General features: G+C 37.1%; 1 protein-coding gene across 3 annotated transcripts in view; it reads left to right on the forward strand.

Annotated features, from left to right (window-relative positions):
- The window catches only part of WASF1 (WASP family member 1), a 77,973-nt gene that overhangs the window by 32,652 nt on the left and 25,715 nt on the right, over positions 1 to 19,606 (forward strand). For all 3 annotated transcript variants that reach the window (XM_065735062.1, XM_065735055.1, XM_065735048.1), the window contains exon 2: positions 17,597 to 17,757. In XM_065735062.1, coding sequence (XP_065591134.1) covers positions 17,625 to 17,757 — 133 coding nt within the window. In that variant the 5' untranslated portion in view covers positions 17,597 to 17,624. The remainder of the gene's footprint in view (positions 1 to 17,596; positions 17,758 to 19,606) is intronic.

A 19,606-nucleotide genomic window follows, 5' to 3' on the forward strand; every position in this document is an offset into this window, starting at 1 on the left:
AATTACTTTGTTTTAATTCAAGTAAATCTGCTGAGTTTTTACTGCCTCTTGGATGAGTCCATTTTAATATTGAAAAAGAAATAAAAGCAGAATGCTTTATTTAACACAGAAATGTTTTAAAGCAGTATGTCCCCAGCTAAATATAATAATTTAAGAGGTATTAAATACTGAATACAGTGTTTACTTTATGAACTCTCTGATAACAACTTGAGCTTGAGTTTCTCAGAGCTTTTATACTGCTTTAACCCTTGCTTGTGCTTAACTTAACTGTGAAATTTGCTCATTCTTTGCTTTTATCAACAAGTGTAACTGAAGATTCCAAATGGACAGTTCAAGCTGGGAATTATATTTTGTGTACATAGAAAATATTTGTCATTATTGAAATTTGCCTTTCAGATAGTATGGATTTTTGAAAGTTTCATGGATGCAAAACTGAAGTATTTTAAATATTGTGTTGAGGCACTGATTTATCTGCTTTAATAATTTTTGTTAACCCTGAAAGTTTTACCATCACTGGTTATTACTTTGAATTGACTCTATTATGCTTCTAAGAGCTATCTGGGCCTTTTCTAGTATAAAGCGCTCCTTGAACTCTGGCAGCTTGGGGCTGGCCCTGGGGAGGCTGTTCCAGGGCATGACCACCCTCTGGTGAAGAATGGTTTCCTTAACCCCTAACCTGCCCCTCCCCTGACACAGCTCCATACGTTCCCTTGGGCCCTATCACTGCCCCTCCGCTCCCTGTAAGGAGTTGCAGGCGCCATGAGGGCTCCCCTGTTCTTGACACGTGTTTCAAAGATTACAAAGAGTTGTGTTATACAGGCTCATCCTAACTTTGCATTCAAGCTGCTGCAGCAGCAATCACCAAGCAGCAGCTGAGTGATGGAGTTGTTCATTATAATGTCAGACTGCGAACTGGGCAGCTTATTGCTGTGACAACAGTGCCAGACAGTGTTAAGTGTGCTCCGTCAGAAATGAGCCAATATCAACTTAACAGGACACTCTGCAGTGTGTAACTATGTTTGACAGTAGTATCTTTCTCTTGCTGTTTCAGTTTACAGAGGTGAAAAAATGCATGTGGGTGTGGGCACAATGACTATATGCACTTTTTCATAATTCTGTTTTAAGCTCATTTACCATTGAAATCAGAAAGGATGGAACATCCAGCCCTCTTCTGAGTGAGGGCAGCACACAACTGGAAACCAGTACCAACAATGGAATCACAGGTGTAGGAAGTGATCTCAAAAATTGAACTTGTGTTCCAAGTCCAGAAGTCCTTACTATAAAGACAGGCTCAGTTTGTTCATCTGGTTGCATTATTTTTCAAGCAAGTCTTGTATTTCAGTGTAAGGTTATCTCTGTTTAAAAGATGTTTAAGAGGCATGATAGTTAGTGAAGGCAAACATCTTTGTAGTTCCTTGTCCTCACTGCCCAGCAGTTGTTGCATCAATGTGTCAGCCAAGCTGTTTGAGCCATGTCCTTAGTTTGTACTGGAAAACATCGATTCTCTTCCTACATAAACTATTTTTGCTATAGGAACTCTTCTCCTACACCTCCTTCTTTCTTCTGGGTTTTCCCAGTATTTTTATTTGGTTGAATGAGATTTATTCCAAGCTAAATTGAAGGATACTTTTTCTCAAGTATGCAGCTGACCTGTGGGTTTTATGAAATATTGCAATAGCTTTCTTTGGGAGTTTGCCAATCTTTCTGAGGCACCAGTTTTCAAAGACAAGTTTGACTGATCATTTGTTAGCAGTAACTTCCATATAATTCATCCTTCCTTAGAATGGACCTCAGATGACCTGGCGCTTTCCATGCTCTTGTACTCGGCTTTGTGATTGTTCAAGTCCTTTAAAACTTACCTTGAGAGCCCTCTTAGGATTTGCTTGTTGTGGATTCCTGCAGTATACCTAATATAATATTGTGAGTGCTATTTCAGCAAGCCTGACCAAGTGCTGAATGGAGATTTTTCAAGTGTTCCCATCTACAGTTTTGTTTAGAAGGAATAAGGAAATTTGAAGTGGCAGGTAGGAAACAGGGCCTCTTGAAGACATGAAATACCAGTTTCATGTAAACTTCAGAGGACTTAGGAAACTCACTCGCTGAGCAGAATGCTGACTATTAGAAATCACTGTAAAAATGGTGGCAGTGATGGAAAGCTTTGTGTTAAACTAAGCATTGTCAGCTAAATACCTTTGAAGTGAAATGATGTGCTTTTGTAATGACAAAAGCCTGTTCCTGAAGCTTCTTCTTTTTCAGTTTAGCTTATGCTCCTCTGTTACCTTGACTGGTAACAGAACATCTTATCCTTGCTCTCAAAGTTAACACTTACTGTGAGTGTTCTGTAATTATTTGGTTATTTAGGTACAAGTACATTTGTGTTTTATTTCATTGTGTGATAAGATGCTTTCATCAAAAAGTAGAATACGTTTGGATTTCAGTAGTAGTAGGAAATAACCCCATTTTCAGGAATAAGTAGGGCTCAGTAAACTTACAGTTTACATTATAACTTTATGGTTTGCAAGTATTGGGCAGTCACTTTCATCTTTTAATTTATACATGAGTTTTCTAAATATTTACACAACAAGATTTTTATTTTGTTAAGTTAGATTTTTACATATGGTTGCTTTTTGTTTTTTCCTTCATCTGTTGTTAGCAGAATACTGCCTGTGTTGTGGTGCCTCATAAAAGCTGGGAAGATACTCTGAACTTGTACTGTAGTTAAATAGCCAAATAGAATGGTTTTGTTCTTCTTATTGTTTTATTTTTAGTTAGCGTTTTTTCTGGTTAATTCTTGTGAGGGGAGTACTTCTGCATTTGATTGGGAAGTAAATCTTGGAACTCAAATTACTATGCTCTACCATTGCAGTGACTCACATATGTGGCACGGATCATCTCAACACTAATAGAAAAACTAGAATTATGTAGGAGTTGCCGTATGCATTAAATATTAAGGCTGGTTCCAGTCTTCAGTTACAGCCAAGAACGTCAACTGGGGAAAAAGAAAATCAAGAGTTCAAACAAGCTTAATAACGTTAATGTGCCAAGCTATCTTTCACTGGCTACACATACCTTAAAGTCATTTGTTCTGACAAATGCTTAAATTGGGAAGTTAGGGGGATTCCTTCCCAATTCCTGTTGTTGTCTGATTTTTCTATCTTATTTTTGTGTCACCAAAACAGAAACTCTTTAATCTTCCGTTAACTGTAGATTTTCCAAAGTTCTACAGATTGAACCTAAGGGTACCTACTGAATAATCTCAAACCTTATGCTTATTCAGTCTCTTCCAGACCTTCTCTCCTTTGTATTCCCCATTGAGGATTTTGAGTATGTAAGATAGCTTAGGCAGGGCACAGATTCCTCTGGCAAATATAGTCACAAAATCAGTCATAAAAAATACCAGGTTCCAGCATCTGTAGCTGACTTCTTTGCCTACGTCTGTATTCACTATGAAGCATACTAATGAAAGCATGCTAATTTGTAAATTGCAAAACAGTACTGATTATATATTATGAATGCTTGCTATTGGCAAACAGTTTTGAGTTATGTTCCTCAGCACAGGCATTGTAAATTTATTTGTAGCTCAAGATTTGTTTTATCTATCTATCTATCTATCTATCTATCTATCTATCTATCTATCTATCTATCTATCTATCTACCTACCTACCTATCCATCTTTTTTTTTAATGGAGGATATTTAGTTCCAGAAGAGATGCTATTTTAACTTTCTTCTAACGATTCTGTGTCTGCTTTGGTATTCTTTCTGGATTATTTCTTCTGGTTATAAGATTCCTTTTACTTCAGCATGTTTTCTTCAACCTCTTCACTTCCAAAGGAGAATATTTTATCGTGAATTCATAATCATCAGAAAGAGAGGCAGCAATTCCACTGCAACAACTCTGTGTAGTGTTCATTGCAACTCAGACATCTTCGATCCTTACTTCAGAGATGCTTCTACTTAGCTCAGGCTGGTTCCTTCTGCCACCTCTTTGGGTTAAGTCTGAAGCAATTTCACCTTGGGAGGGCTTATTCTTCTATCTTGTAGCTCTACCATCTCCTTTTTCATCACCTACTGAAAACCAACAAAACAACACTCAATGAAATAATGAACTAGCAAAAAGCTACTTTTTTTAACCAGAGAGAAATGGAATTAATCACGTCCATTTCAATAATAGATTTTATTATAATTATTTTCTCAACCCAAATATAAGCAAGATTCATCTTGGATCAGAGAACTCTGAATGCCTGTATGGTTCAAGATAATCATAAAATCAGAATCACTGAGGTAGAAAACAATCTCTAAGATCAAGCTGATCCAACTGCCCACCCACCACACCTCCCCCCAGTGTTGCCCACTAAACCATGTCCTTAAGTGTGCAAGATACGATGGTGCTTTCTCATTATGAGAAATATTGGTCCATGCCTCTTGGCTTGCAGAACGTTTATTTATAATTTCTCTGCCTGATAGGTGATGCATTCTAGTTGGTAGTTTTTTTTCAGGGCATTGGCAATGGGGCTGTTACCTTCTGGAGCATCAGGTATCTCTTTGGTGGTATAAAAAGCACAGCCCTTCTCTCTATATTACTTGAAGTCTCCCTGCAGATCACTGTGGGATATTTAGTAAATATAAAAAAACAAAATGTTACTAACCCCTATGCATACCCTTGGAAAATACGAGAACCATTCCGGATTTCTTTTTTCACCTGTTCTTTCCTTTTCCAAGCTGTTGTTTTTGCTATGGATTTTTCCTCTTATTTCTCTTCATCTTTAGTTCTGTTCATTCCAGTCCTGTGTCTCAAGTTCTCTGAATGTCTACACTTGGCATATCTTAAATGCACAATGATTTACTGAAATGAATCATTTCTTTCATTCTTATGTTGTTTATTTCTGAGGCAAATGAGCATCTTCATTATTTGATAATTAAATGTAATGCTCAAAGTTTAGCAGTGCCGAGCTATCTTTTTTCAGAACTCTGTGTAGAGGGAGACAGCTGAAGATGATTTCATTTCTACCTCCTTATTCAGTCACTGCCTTTCTTCTGCTAAATACGTATTTATAAGAGAGAAGGAGCTAACTTAATATATTAACTGGGTATGCCCTTCCTCTTGGCTGGCTGAGATTGTTCATCTGTGTTGTAGAGAACAGATTCACCTTTTCTTTTCCTTTCTGTATCTATAGCTGTTCTGGTTCCTCAGGAGCCAGCAGAGAGTTTTTACTCTGTGTTTCTCTCCTCACATATATTATGTTGGTATGTATTTTCTATTTCCAAGCTCAAATCCAGTTTAAATCAAGTAATAAAGAATTGCATGAATACAGAAATGTTCTGACTTCACTTTAGTGTCTCCCATTATTTAAGTTCGTAACTTTCACTAAGAACTGTTTGAAGCATAGCACAAAACCAAATTGTTTTAAAAGCTGTTTCCAAACCTGTTGAAGTACTGAGGCTCTAGAAAGGGAGGCAAATGCATTCATTCTTTGTTGTTTGGCTGTGATCTTTATTTCCTCCCAATAATTTGTTATCTGGTGTTTGATTTGAGCCAGATTTTATAGGGAAACATATTTGAAAGATTTTTTTGAACTCCTGCCTTTACTACAGAAATGTGTATCTTTGCAAATGTTAATGGCAGTAGAAGGGTGACAGTGTTAGCTTACATGTAAATAGATACAGGAAACTAGAGAGGAAAGGCATCTTGCAGATATCCTGATTATGAGAGCAGCCTTAGTTAAAGCTCACAGTCAACCATGATGCAAAAACCTTGAGAGGACTAGTTTTAATTAGTTCCAGTGTTCACAAAATTATTAGTTTTCTCTGTAGTATTTATTCCTTTCCTGATGAGGATGGCTTACAAACGCAGTCATGGAGACACTGAAAGTAAGTGCTGGCAAGAATTACTTTTCATATTTAATTTAAGGAGAAAAAATGCATTTGTATGTTTTAGGTGTTTAAATGCTTGGGAAATTATGAAGAAATTTAATTTTGCCTGTAAAATGTTTTCCCTTATATTTTTAAGATTTTGGATTGTTGCTTAGAGATTATGAAAAATTAGAATTGATTGAAAATTACGAAGTTTTAAATTTTCCTTCAGGTAATCTGTACTTAGTACATGTGTTTTCTAAATGAATAGTGATTCTTTTATAGGCCAGAGAATGCAGTGTTATTCATCTTTCATCAGAGTATTACAACAGGCAAATAATGTTTCTCGCTAATAAATATTGTTTATATAAATATTATAAAATAGCGATGTTTCTCGCTAATAAATATTGGCATGTGTAGTTCCTTTGATTTTTCTATTCATTCATGACTCTTCATTTGTTTTAGGCCACATAAATTAGAACTAAGAGAAAAACACATACCTACTTCTACTTCTAAATGTCATCCTGCAAAGAGTCTCATTTATAAATTCAGAATAACTGGCTACTTTAACAACCAGGGGTTTGGAAGTCTGGACCCTAAACCTTTACCTACAGAGGCCACACAAACTGCAAGCTTAACTTGGGAGAAAAAAGCTCCTAACTTGCAAAACTGTGTTTATACTTATGTGAGGTTGGAGTTGGTGATATCAGCAAATAATGGCATAACTGAAAGAATTTGTTAGATGTTTAGGCTTGTTTTAGATATGCTCATGTAACACAAATACATCCAAAATGCCAATTTCACTTTGGGATACCACATTGCTAACAGAGTCCTGATACATTAGATGATGCGTGATTAAGATTAAAACATTATTGTTATTGGTGACGGTTTGAGTCTTTTTATTCTCCTAAGTAAGAAGAAAGATTAACAACTTGGTGGAATTGCTAGCAAAGAACGAGCAGCTGGAAATTCCTGAAGGCTGCAGACAACAAGAAATAAGAACTGATTATCTAAGTGCTGATCTGCATAATGGAAGCAAACTGAGAGAAGGCAAAAATTGACCTATTTTCTTGTATATGAAAGGTGCTTGGTTGTAAAAGAGTTTACTCAAGAAATTACTGCAAACCCCAACCCCCTAAAATGATGACAACAGAATAGGAAAAATGCTAGAAAATGTGTTGTCCCAGGCATCTCAGCACTGGCAGATTTGAATACTCAGGTGTTTACTTAGCACTGTGCTACTGGCTTCACTGGGGTGGTATGACATGATAATGAGTGAAGGATCAAATGAGCACTTTCTAGTCTTAAACAATATAAATCAGCCCTGTTTCTGGACCTTTGAATATTTCATAACATCTTTGTTCAAACATAAATAACTTCTCTGAATGTTAATACCTTTGTTCTAGCAGTGTGTCTGTTCACATATGTTAAAGAGCACAAATGCTAGTAGGTAGTGCAAAGTGTTGCTTATGCACATTCACGCTTTTAACATCAAAACCTCTATGAGAAATTTTATCATTCACAAGGAGGAAAAATTAATCTGCAAAGAAGCTCAGGCAGTAATAAGGTGATTATTTTGCATCTGTATGTACAACTTGATACCTGGCAGATCTTAATTCCTCCTTTAAGACTGTGAAAAAGAAAATGAAACCTAATAATCTGTTGTTCTTGGTTTGGATGTGACAGCATAAAATGTCTTAAAGTTCTTCATGTTTTGTATATGTGGCTTGTTTCACAATCTTGCAATGCTTACATCACTTCTTCAGATCTCTGGTAACATTCTGTGGCATGGAAACTTCATGGCAGGTCAGTGAGTACTAGTTAGTGTGTTGGTTATCACTGCTGGATTAATGTGCAACAACTGTGTAACTGGTTCCTGTAGTGCGGCTGTAGGTTCCTAGCATTATTTATCATTTCATTAGCATCCAGTTTCTTTTGTGGATTCATGAGTAAGGTCAACACAATGAAAGGCGCAGACTGTTAAATTTCTTCCTTCCTTTTCTCACCCACACTCAACCACTCATTTCTCTCAGTTTTGGAGTGCCGTAATTTAATATTTACCAGCTGTACCTTGGTACCAAAGGAATAATTATCTCTTAATCCACTCTGCCTTTAGGGGATTCTCTCATGCCGGCAGGAAAAGAGAAGGCTTCAGTCACTGAGGGCCAGTGCTGTGTGTTTTCTCCATAGCACTAGTGCTGTTGTTAAGGCAGAGTGCCGTGCCTTGAATCCTAATACCCTGTATCCTAATGCTTGTGCATGGTGCTAGCTTCTGGCAGGGCAGGTGTAAGCCCTGCTGTCCCAGGTATGCACAGGGCTGCAGTGCTTCCAGGGCTGGGACACTTTGGCCAGCAGGCCTGGAAATGGGCTGCGAGGTGCACTGCAATGGAGGTCACTTATCCTTACCATACCTAGAAGCTTTGGCTATATTTTATAGCAGTTACGAGGTTCAGGTACCTTATCTTTAGATATCTATTGCTAACTGCCATGAAGAGCCATTCTTTCAGAAGCAGGAGGTTATGTTTGTGCAATAGTAACAAACTGGACATTCACATTGATTTGGGAGATTTTATGAAATTAGGTTATAAAGCATCTACATTTGCAATAGTTGTCACCCTGTGCAGCTAAGAAGGGTAACTGAATAAATAAAATGTATGTTTTCAGAAAAAAACCCAATCATTTATATATATAATATATATAATAAATATATACTACATAATTAAATTTATAATTAATTATTATAAAATTATTATAATTTTAAAATTAATAATATATATAATTTATATAATTAGTATGTTAGGAAAGATGCACTAAAGGGACAGCAGCTCTACATACAGTTCTGATAGTTGGATTTTAAATTAACACTGGATTAGTGATCTGTCTCTGTCAAGACCATAAAGAGCTTTTGTTGCAATCCATCACAAAGCTTTTGTGTCCTGCACTGTATGTAGAAGCTGTTAACAGGAAGATGAGATTAATGCTAAGAGAAAAAATGTCATCAGATAAACTATAAGTCTCAAAAAAGCAATTTCAAATCACAGCGTATGTTATGCACTCATATATATTTAGCCTTTGGGGATGGAGGAAAGCTTGTAATCAAAAAATAATTTCAGCATTCTTGGTTGTACCTAAATTAGAACCCAGGATACTTCCAAAATGGTCTTTAATCAAATGACCTGACAGCAGCTCACTAGGAGGAAAAAAATAAGTGCAAGGTAACCTGAATAATATTTAGTAATGCTGACAGCAAATTTTGCAGCTCTTATTTCAAATCTTATGCCTAATAACTTGAAAGATTATTATTTAGAGCTATCACTATGTGTGTACCCAAATATACAATGCAAATACATGGTTAATTACACACATACTTTATATTTTTAAGAATAATTGCATAGAAGGTTTAATAGAAATGCAAGCACAGGAAGGCATTTTTTTCTTGTGATTAATGTCCTAACAATGAAATTCAGTACGGCTCCACGTGACTTAAATATTTCTGCATTAATATATGGAAACACACAATGGATTTCATTAATCTTTCTCTACTAAGATATCATTAAAGCTTGCAACTGTTTGAGGACAATGCTTCTCTTCTGTGACCTATTCTCAGGACTGGTTTTGTGAGTTTCCTTTGTGGCTTAATACTGTAGTTTCAGTTTTGGAAGCTATGATTTTTAAAGGTTTTTGAAAATACTCAGAATCAAAAGAGATACGCTAGTACCAATTCATTCTACTGTAATTTTGCCTGGAAATTTTTAATTTTATTTTTCTTATTTAATTAAATTTTTAAAAGAATTTTTATTCTTAATGTGTTTTATTGTTATATTATGGTGTTGCACTAAAGGAAAATGCACTCTTTTAATTTTTGTTTTTACTTACTTTTTTATGTAAAATACATTTGTCAGTGTTAATTTTTCTTGCCATACACCTGCTTTGTGTCACCTTTATCTTAGTACTGAACTTTGTCTACGAGCTAGACATGCAACCGGCTTGGAGCCTCATAGCCCCCAGTTGCTCGGCTGTTTAGAGTAGTAAGTGTTGAACTTGATATTTTGATCGTTAAAATATTTTCTTTATAAAGATGAGCAGAAACATTTTTGCAGTTATTAGTAAGATAGACATCAGCTAAATGTGCACACTTAGAATGGCTGGATTTTGGGGTTGTGTGTGATTTTTGCAATGAATTTTTCAAGTTTGATGTAAGCAATTTGCGCTTGAAAGACATTGACCGTAGCAAGATGGATGCTGTTGGTGGTGGGAAAACTGATGGAAACAGCATGGTTAAAACAACTGATGCTTAACAAATTAGCTAATTAGTAGGTATTGATTTATATTACAGAAAATGGGAGGTGAAAACAAAGGAAAAAAATCAAGCTGATTTTTGCCTTGTAGGCAGAAACTGTTTAAAAAGCCACAGTTTGCAAACTGCTGCACTCTAATTGTTTGTGTTATAATTCATAGAACAGAAGTTTAATTCAGTTTAACAAAAGTGAAGAGACTGGCTAAATTGGCATGTGGTTCTTGAAACCTTGTTGTATTTTGCACCTGTGTTGGGGAAATAGAAGCAGGTATTGAGCTGAATATTCTCATTGTACTTAAGATTGCTTATAGTTTTGCTTTTTTTATGTGATCAGCGTGAAATCTTCCATTAAGGCTTGAAGGGAGGAGATAATTATGTAAAAGGAATGGTAAGTGCTGGTGCCACCAGTGTACTGAGGCAGCCGTGGTGAGTGACAGCCCCAAAAAAACCACAGGTAAAAGAATTCCAGACAAGGGTGTAAGAAGCCCCCACTGCATTCATCTGGTTCTGTGGTTGGGCCCAGCCCAGCCTTGAGGGAGCTCATACTTGTGCAGTGGGCTGCAGTTCGATTTGGGCCTTACTGATCTCACTCAACAAAAGTGGAAAGTTGTCAGAGTCCTTGGCTTTCTCCTGGACTCATTCAGAATAAACGTTTGGCTGCCTGCTGTTGTGCAGTGGTTTTGGCACATGCAACTCGTTGGCATGACTCAAACTGCAGCATTTTGATCCATGAAAATCATCTGTTACCACCTTTAAAACTTGAAGTACAACGTAATTATGAATTGCTATGTTTGCTTTCTACCATGGAAGCTTGCTTCTCTTTCTATGAATGAAGTTGTACTTTCCTATCAGCAATACTCTACATTTTGGCAAGGTGATAGAGTTAACTGTGTATTCTGTCTACAGTCAAAGCTGTCATTTTCAGTTTTTTCCCACAGGTGTTTCAAAATCAGGTGCCTCTGTGTGTGCAGGTGTACAAGCATGCACAGGAATGGAGAGATTATAGTCATGATCATGGAAAAAATTGGCTGGATAGTAGTTGCTGAACAGTTGCACTTAAAACACTGTGATTATGCTTTAAATACTTAGTGAAACTGCAGTCCAAATCCATTTCTGTGATTGCATTGTCAATTTTTGGCTTGTCTCATGCAGTTACATCTAAGATAAGTTAACAGTTGAACAAAACAGTAATTTTCACAGACACATTAATTAAAACACAGTACAAAACTCTCTCAGTATTAAATAGAAATTAAAAATGCATGTGTAATTTTAAAATACATCTTATCATTCTATGAGTTAGATTTGTGTTTCACAGTCTGCTAATTATTAGTTTACAAATTAAATGCTTTTCTATTCAGCATTACTGAGAGAGCTGGGTAGGGGGCATTGACATATTAATCCTGCCCTGTACATTACCTTCAGTTTGGCAATAGATAACTTGAGACTCTTATTGGTATCGTTTCAAGAACAGTGTCATAATCATGACTACAAGTAAAATTGTCGTAGAATCATTTGAGTTAAAAGGAAATTTAAAGGTCATCTGGTCCAGCTGCCCTGCAGTGAACAGGGACACCTACATCTAGGTCAGGGTGCTCAGAGGCCTGTTCAGCCTGGCATTGAGTGCCTCCAGGGATGGGGCTTCCACCACCTCTGGGCAACCTGTTCCAGAGCTTTGTTGTTGCTTTAGTCATTGCACCACACATTGGCCAAATGTGTACCAACTGTTCGGAATGATCTAGAGTAGGAGATACTAAGATGTAAAATGGATTGGTTGACATTTAGTCATTCTTAAACATTAATGATATCAATTTTACTTTCTAGTAATGTCATTTCCAGTTACTCTCTTCAAAACTGATTTTTACGTAAAGTCACCCTTTCATAGTCATCTGCAGTTAAATGATGTTTTTCAGAGCAAGTTGCAGATGAGGTGGATGTAAGTGAATTATTCCAAATAGAAGAGTCTTCAATTTGGTCATGTGATTCATTATATAACAATTGCAAAACTGTAGTTTTAACAGCTTTCTGTTAAATTGTCAATTAGGATGGAATTGATCAGATGACAGTTGATGCAACGTGGAAGGGGCATATAAAGTACTTTGAGGGTTTTAAAATCACTGGTAGTGTCTGAGAGTGTCCTGCTTTGCTGAAGGGCATCCTTGGGATTTTACCTGCACATTGATTTTGCAGTGAGAGCTACAGGGGAGCAACCTGCATGAGGTCATTGCACATTTGCCTGTTCATACCAGAGTGTAATTTTAAGAAAATCAAACAGAGAATGAACTAGATTTGTACAGTTTGGATACTTTCCTGGATTCGTTTTGGTGTTCATTGATCTTTTTGATAGTGTTAGAATGTTTGATGTCAGTACGCCCAAGTCATGGTGTCATATGCAGTGAAATATACTTGGACCAAAGTTTTTTTGTTTTTTTTTTTTTTTTTTAATTTTCATTTTACAGTCATTTGCATAAATATAAATGTTTGATATCAATTTGTTACTAGTGTGCGGAATGATGCTCTTTTAAGAGGTCAAATTCAAGACAGTTCTCTTTGAATGGAAGAATAGTAATTGAAAAATAATGTATAAGTCATAAACAAAGATATGGGAATTTGATGAAAATTAGAGGCTCCTTGATTAACAGTTATAAAATAAGTTAATGATTTTTCAGTAGTATCTGGAGATGTTGGTGCAGATTATTTTTGTGGAAACTTAATTATGGAAATTCTGGTGATAAAGTTGGCAGAATTTTATAGTATGTTGAAGATAAGTAAGCAAGTAAGAAAAGGATTTTGTTAGCTACTTTCATTCTGCCCCAAAATCTGTCTCTTTAGCACAGACATGGTTAGAACGTGACTACATAGGCAAATAGAAAAGCTATTGCATAATCTGTTTCTTCTTCTAAGGAGGAAAAAGGCATTTAATTGATTATTACATTTCAGACTGATATGTTCTGCCAGCAGCTCAAATGGGATCCATTAAATCAAGGAAATGAAAGGCATTGATGTTGTACGTTGTTAAAGAAATTACAAGTATGGTAATACCAAGTTGTAAAGATACATTATAGAAATGATTGGAATTAAATTTAACCCCATTAAAGCAAGGGCATTTGGTGCTGCATTATTGATATACATAAAAATTACAGAGGAATGCTTTTCATTACTGCTAAGAAACTAAGTTAGTAATGACAAAGTGTAACTCAATCAAAAGTAAACTTTCATTAAAGGCGATACTGTGATTGTGAAATGTTATTAGTCTTCTGAAAGTTAAATTGAAGCATCATTTAATTACCATTTGAACTGCTGAGCAGATTAATAAGCTACTTTTCCCCACTTCAGTGGTGTGCTTTCGTTCTCGGTGGTCACGGTGTACTTGCTAGGAAAACCTGAGTTGTCACTGTGACAGTTGATGCTGTGTTTTCCACAAACTGCTTCTGTTTTACCATTTCCCACGTGCCTTACTCTTCTGAAGTGTCTCCCTGAAGCAGTGCTGAAGGGGAGATGATGGTTTCTGACTGCAGTGTCACTGGCTGGCACTGATTTGGCAGTGTCGGTGTGAGGCAGATGCCCAGTAGCAGGTCCCTCAGCTGCAGCCAGCACTATGTAGGCGGGCTGGGGAGTTGAGTTCTCAGCTGGATGCAGTGTGCTTCAAAAGATGTATAGGGAACAAGGGAGAAGAGTTTTCAGAAGTGGATATGCAAGAGATCCACGTGTCTCTGTGAAGATGCATTTCCTGCTAAGATCCCTATGGAGCGGAGTGCACACCAGTGCCAGTGCTTCAGAGCTGCCTCGCAGCTCTGCACAGGCGAGCAGGGAGAAGAGGGAGCGGGGCTCTGAGGGTTGCCAGCCAGCCCTTAGAGCAAGGAGGGGAGACCCACTCCCAGCTCAGATGGTGTCAGCTCTCCTACCTCGCTGGCTATCCTCTCTTCTGCCTGGGTGTGGCTATCAGCATTTCTCTAGGCTTGAGTGAAAGCAACACTCTTGACAGATTGGATGATCTGATGATGAGCTGCTTTGCTGCTGGAGTGGCTTGGGTAACATGATTTGGGAGCAGAGAGGGAAGCAGTGTAGGGTTTTAGTTTTTATTAAACTGAGAGGACAGACTGGATTGTGACATTCTGTATTTTTTTTTCCTCTTTCGCAGCTCCAAAGCTGCATAATACATAGAGACATTTCAGAATTGGTCAGATTTCTGGATGGCAGCTGCATCTTTTATAAGAGAGAGGAGATTGTTTAGGTGCAGTTTGCTCTCCCATACTGTCTCATACCTTGTTTCATAAGCAAGGACTCCCAGTGCTGTGTTCACCAAATGCCTTGGGGAGAATTGGCAGGACCTGCTAGTTGGTCACCACAAACTGCAAACACTCTGTGCCCAGCAGTGGGCAAATTACCAACAGGTACTTCAGCTGTGCGCAGCTCCTGTGTCCCAGGGGTCCACCATTTGTTAAACATCATATGAAACATGTTTCCCTTTATTTGAAGCATAATTGAGTGGTATCTTTCGTGTTTGTATCGTATCTTTTCGTGTTCAGTCTTTGTGTAGTTTTTAAATGTGAAGCATAATTTGGAAGGCATCAGTTTCCCCTCTGTCATCTGTTTCCAAGTTTATCTGTAGTTAAAACTGGTACCTTTTACCAGGTTTTACTGTTCCCTGCGCTGCCTTTTGTTGTTCCACAACATTTTTGGGTAGGACAGCCAGAGCTGCGTTAGTCAGAAATCAGAAAAATGATGTATGTGTCTGTGGTAGGAAAAAGCATGATAAGTGAATTCTCTGCTAATTCTGATGATGTCAATGCAAAAGGAAATAATAAAAATCTGTTAAGTGAACCTTTATTTGGGTTCAGAGTTGGATATTCTGAGGTCCAAGGAGTTCTGGCCTATTCTTTGCTTGTCCAGCTTCTTTTTATACCTGAGAAAACATTTGGGCCAATATTGCATCTTTTCAGCTTTTTTGTTAGGTGTTCTATCCTAGAGGTAAATCAAATACTTAAAAGGGCTCTACATAAATGCTGTTACTTAAAATCTAGCCAGCCTTGATTTCAGACTTTTGTTTTTATTGCACAGTTTTATAAAGATTTTATTACTTTAGTATCTAAATGTTTGCGATGTGCACATGCTGTATGCTGGACAATTTTTTCATGCAGTATGTAAAATAAAGAGGAGAGAGCAATATTGACACGAAATATTGTTTTGATTAAATTATGCAAGAAAAAGAACACTAGCCATCAACAACTTTTATTCTGTTTAGTGATTATTTTTTTAACCCTTGTAATTCATAACTTTTAGAAAGTAGTAAAAATATACGTATAAAAGAAACTGAAGTAGGGTGTTTTTATATTGGTGTTTGAATCTCTCTGTAAAGACTTCCCTTTGCTGTTCATACAGCAGCATCATTGAAGTAGTAATCAAGAAACGGCTTAACTTTGGTATTAATATTTAATTGCTTCTGTAGAACATTGCTCACGTATCACTTGCTGTGTTAGTTTCACAGTGACAGGATGGTTTGTTTTCTGTTGGGGTACAGAACAGTGTGCAGCTCAGGGTACTTAGTGTGCTTGCTGCTCCTCAGGACTGCATGCTCCGAGGACTGCAGTGCTGGAGGGGTCTGCTGGATCTGCCTTGCCTCGTGCTGCTCCTGCACATTGTATCAGGCATATAAAGGCTTGCTTCCACTGTCAGCACCTTCTCAACAGCTCTGTGAGAGGCTGTATTCATATTTGCAGTTTATTGTTGTTCATTTAGCTCATATGTAGCAGCTAGCTTTTTTGTATGTAGGTATTTTCGTACTAGAAAGATTTGAGATGTTCCTGGAAACTAAAAATGTGTTTTATTTATCCTACCATATTCACACTTGCTTTTTTTAAGAATCGAGATATATATTTTTTAAATCACTCAGAGGCATGAAGTATTTTTTATCTTCTGAGGAGGGTCCCTCAGGTACAATCTTGACCTTCAGTGAGAGAATAGGCTCCTGAGAAAAATGGCAAGGAGAAATCTAAGCAGTAAGCAAGAAGAAAGTACTCTATTACGATCTTCTCTGACTCTCATAATTCCCTATTGCATTGTAGGTCAGCGAAATTTCAACTTTACCACCACTCACCCTATTGATTCATATCACCAAAAAATGGCTTTATTTCAACCAAGCAAAGATTCTCATGGCTAAATATACACGTAATATACATATACATTCATGTGGTGCAACATGAATCCCTAGCATCAGAGGTGAAACCTCTAAGCAGAGTTAGATGATACCACAGAGGGCATAGGGCTACACGGTGCCTTGTGGGTGGCTTGTCCTTGAAAAGAGCAGTCTCTTCTGCAGTGGGAAAGGAGGCTGTGTTGTGCCAATACCAAGTATATTTGTTTGGTATGTATCATAGAATCATAGAATGGCTTGGGTTGGAAGGGGCCTTGAAGATCATCTAGTTTCAGCCCTCTGCAGTTGGTCATTCAGAGTTGTACATAACAGATCACTGAAAAATTACGGTTTTAGGAAATCTGATTTTCACAAAGGAGAGATTTTGTATACAATCTTAAAAATCAGCACTAATAAGTTTAAATGGTACCACAGATGTAACTTGCCCACTGGGAAACTCCTTCCAGTCAGTGCTGTGGGCTACAAGTGATCACAGAACTGGTGAAGGCTTTTGATTAATTAGACATGTGGATTTGAAGAGGTGTGCAGGGATAGTGTTTCTCAATCATGGGGGGCTTTGCACTATAGATTTACTGAGGAGACTTTTGTATGGAAGAGGCATCCTTAGCTCAGTTGAATTTATTGCCAGTAGCAGCACTGGTGGAAGGGAAAACTCCTCTTATTCCTTACCTTGGTTAGGTGTGATTTGTAAGTGGTGTATAGACAAGGAGTATTATTCCTGCTAGTGATACGACATTGCATAATGAACTGATCATATCTGCCTTTCAGATGGAATGGGAAACTACTTTGACTGCATAATAAACAGAATGTGTTGCTGGACTTTGCTTGGCCTGAATAAGGAAATTGTCCATCAAGGAGTAAATATATGGTTTTGTACTGTTTTGGTTTTTTTTCTTTCCCTTCACCCTTCTTTGGGAGAGACACCCAAAGTCTTTTTTCTTTCCCTTCACCCTTCTTTGGGAGAGACACTTTGGGTGTCTCTCCCAAAGAAGGGTGAAGGGAAAGAAAAAAAACCAAAACAGTACAAAAAGAAAGACAGTAGGCTTTTGTTTCGTTTTTGTTTTTTAAAAACCTGTCATTTCACTGGCGTCTGACTCAGGTAAAGCTTTAAAGAAAGGATGGAATAATCTTTCATTGATGAAGAAGAAAAGGTTTATGTACTTAGAAAACAGTGGATTATATATAAAATATATATTATGCAGTGGATTAATACTGTGGAGGATTAGTCAATTTAACTTGGGCATAATCTGAATTTAAAATATAATTTATTACAGTATTTTGTCTTCTTTCTTTACAGGTTTGCTGGTCCTCTGATACATTTCAGAATGCCTCTGGTAAAACGAAACATAGATCCCAGGCATCTGTGCCACACAGCTCTGCCCCGAGGAATCAAGAATGAGTTGGAATGTGTCACCAATATCTCCTTGGCAAATATAATCAGACAACTGAGTAGCTTAAGTAAGTACTTTGTCTCAATATACCTGAGCTGATACATTTTACATTCACAGCTTCTGTGGTTGAAATATGAATGCTTTTTCAAATTCCTGGTAGAAAATTCTGGCTGAGTCTTCAATCTACTCTTTTCTGACTAACACTGACTTCTGTGGAAGGAATTTTACAAGTAGCATATCTCAGAATTGTTGAGCTGTATATTTCTATTACCGGTGGACATGACAGAATATGATATCTGGTAGCTAATAAAGTTAGCAATTGCTAATTTTGGAACAATTATTGTGTAAGAAATATGGCATAATGCGGAATAGACTACTTTATTTTTTTTTAATGTTCTTTGCTGTTATGTTGGTTGTGTTGTGGTCATTAAGAACAAAAAGTAATTGTCTTTTAAAATAATAAAACCAGGAACATTGTTGTTACGTAGGCTATTGAACAGCTAAAAAATTTATTTCCTCTTACTTGTCAACAATTTTCCCCTTAGTGCATCTTTTAAAGTATTGAAATCTTCCCAAGCCCTAGAAGTCTGAAGGAGTTTTTCTGCAAAGGCTGGTTTCTGGTTTTGTTTCAGCAACTTTAAAAAAACTTCAAAAAAAAACTAAATAACTTTAAAGTTACAGCAACTTTAAAAAAGTGTTAGGTGTACCAGCTTAGTAGTGTTTTGAATTTCCAGTACTGCAGTTGTTTTTTAATCACTAGGACACTAGCATTTTCCAGCCTACCGACACATTAAATATTAAAATCTGCATGCATATACATCCATAATGTGAAAAGCCTTTCAGCTCCATCAATATCTTAGGACCATAGGTGATGTAGCCTAATTTGTTAATTAGATTGATTTCGTTATTGGTTTGAGGGTATACTGTAGAGTGCTGTGCTTTGGCAGCCTTTCAAAGCTGTTAGTCTCTTCAGCCTAATAGGATGCTCACTGGGGACACTGAATTATGTAATTGAGACAGGAATGCTTCCAGCACATAAATATGAACATTATTAATACAGCTGCTACAACAGCAAAGAAAAAAATCAGCTGTTTAAATTATTTTCAGTGAAACAAGAACATACCAGATTAGGATTAAATAGATGATCACCATCCATGGTCTTAAACAACAGTCACTTTTCAGATTTAAAGAACACCAACTTCCAAGTCAACAGAACTATGTCAGTACTTATCTTTTTTAAATTTGGCTGCATTTGTTGTGATTTCTTGATTATACATACCTCATGCTTGATACTGTTTTTACAAGTGTTCAGAAAGAAGGTCAGATGAATAGAACAGTTTCAGTTGTAAGGGACGTACACAGAATCCAGTTTAAGGATTCAGGACTGACCCAAAAATTACAGTATATTAAGAGTGGTATCTGAATGCCTTTTAAACACAGGCAGGAACAGGGCATCAAACACGCCGCTAAGAAGCCTGTTCTAGTGTTCAACTACATTGTTAGTGTCCAGAATGAACCATCCATGGCATAGCTTTGTGATATTCCCATGTGTCCTGTTACTAGATACAAGTGAGAAAAGATGAGCACTTCCTTCTCCACTCCATTCCTTAGGAAGCTGTAGAGAGCAATGAGGTCATGACACAACCTCATTTTTTCCAAACTGAACAAACCCAGTGTTCTCAGCTGCTCTTCATAGGTAGCAGTAATGCAACAGCAGGTACTCAAGGGATATAACTAAGTCTAAATGTACTGCATTGTTAAAGATAGCACTCTCAAGTGTATGTAACAATAATTATGTAAACCTCTTTTCTGTGAGTGTGAATGTACTTCAAGTGTGCATACACAGTGATGAGCCCTAAAATAGCTGTTCACACCTAGAAGGAGTTCCTGTAGTGAGCTTGTGGCTCAGTAATGGT

The sequence above is a fragment of the Cyrtonyx montezumae genome, unplaced genomic scaffold (genome assembly GCF_038088225.1).
Source record: "Cyrtonyx montezumae isolate F1298 unplaced genomic scaffold, pur_monq_1.0 scaffold_0, whole genome shotgun sequence".
NCBI lineage: Eukaryota > Metazoa > Chordata > Aves > Galliformes > Odontophoridae > Cyrtonyx > Cyrtonyx montezumae.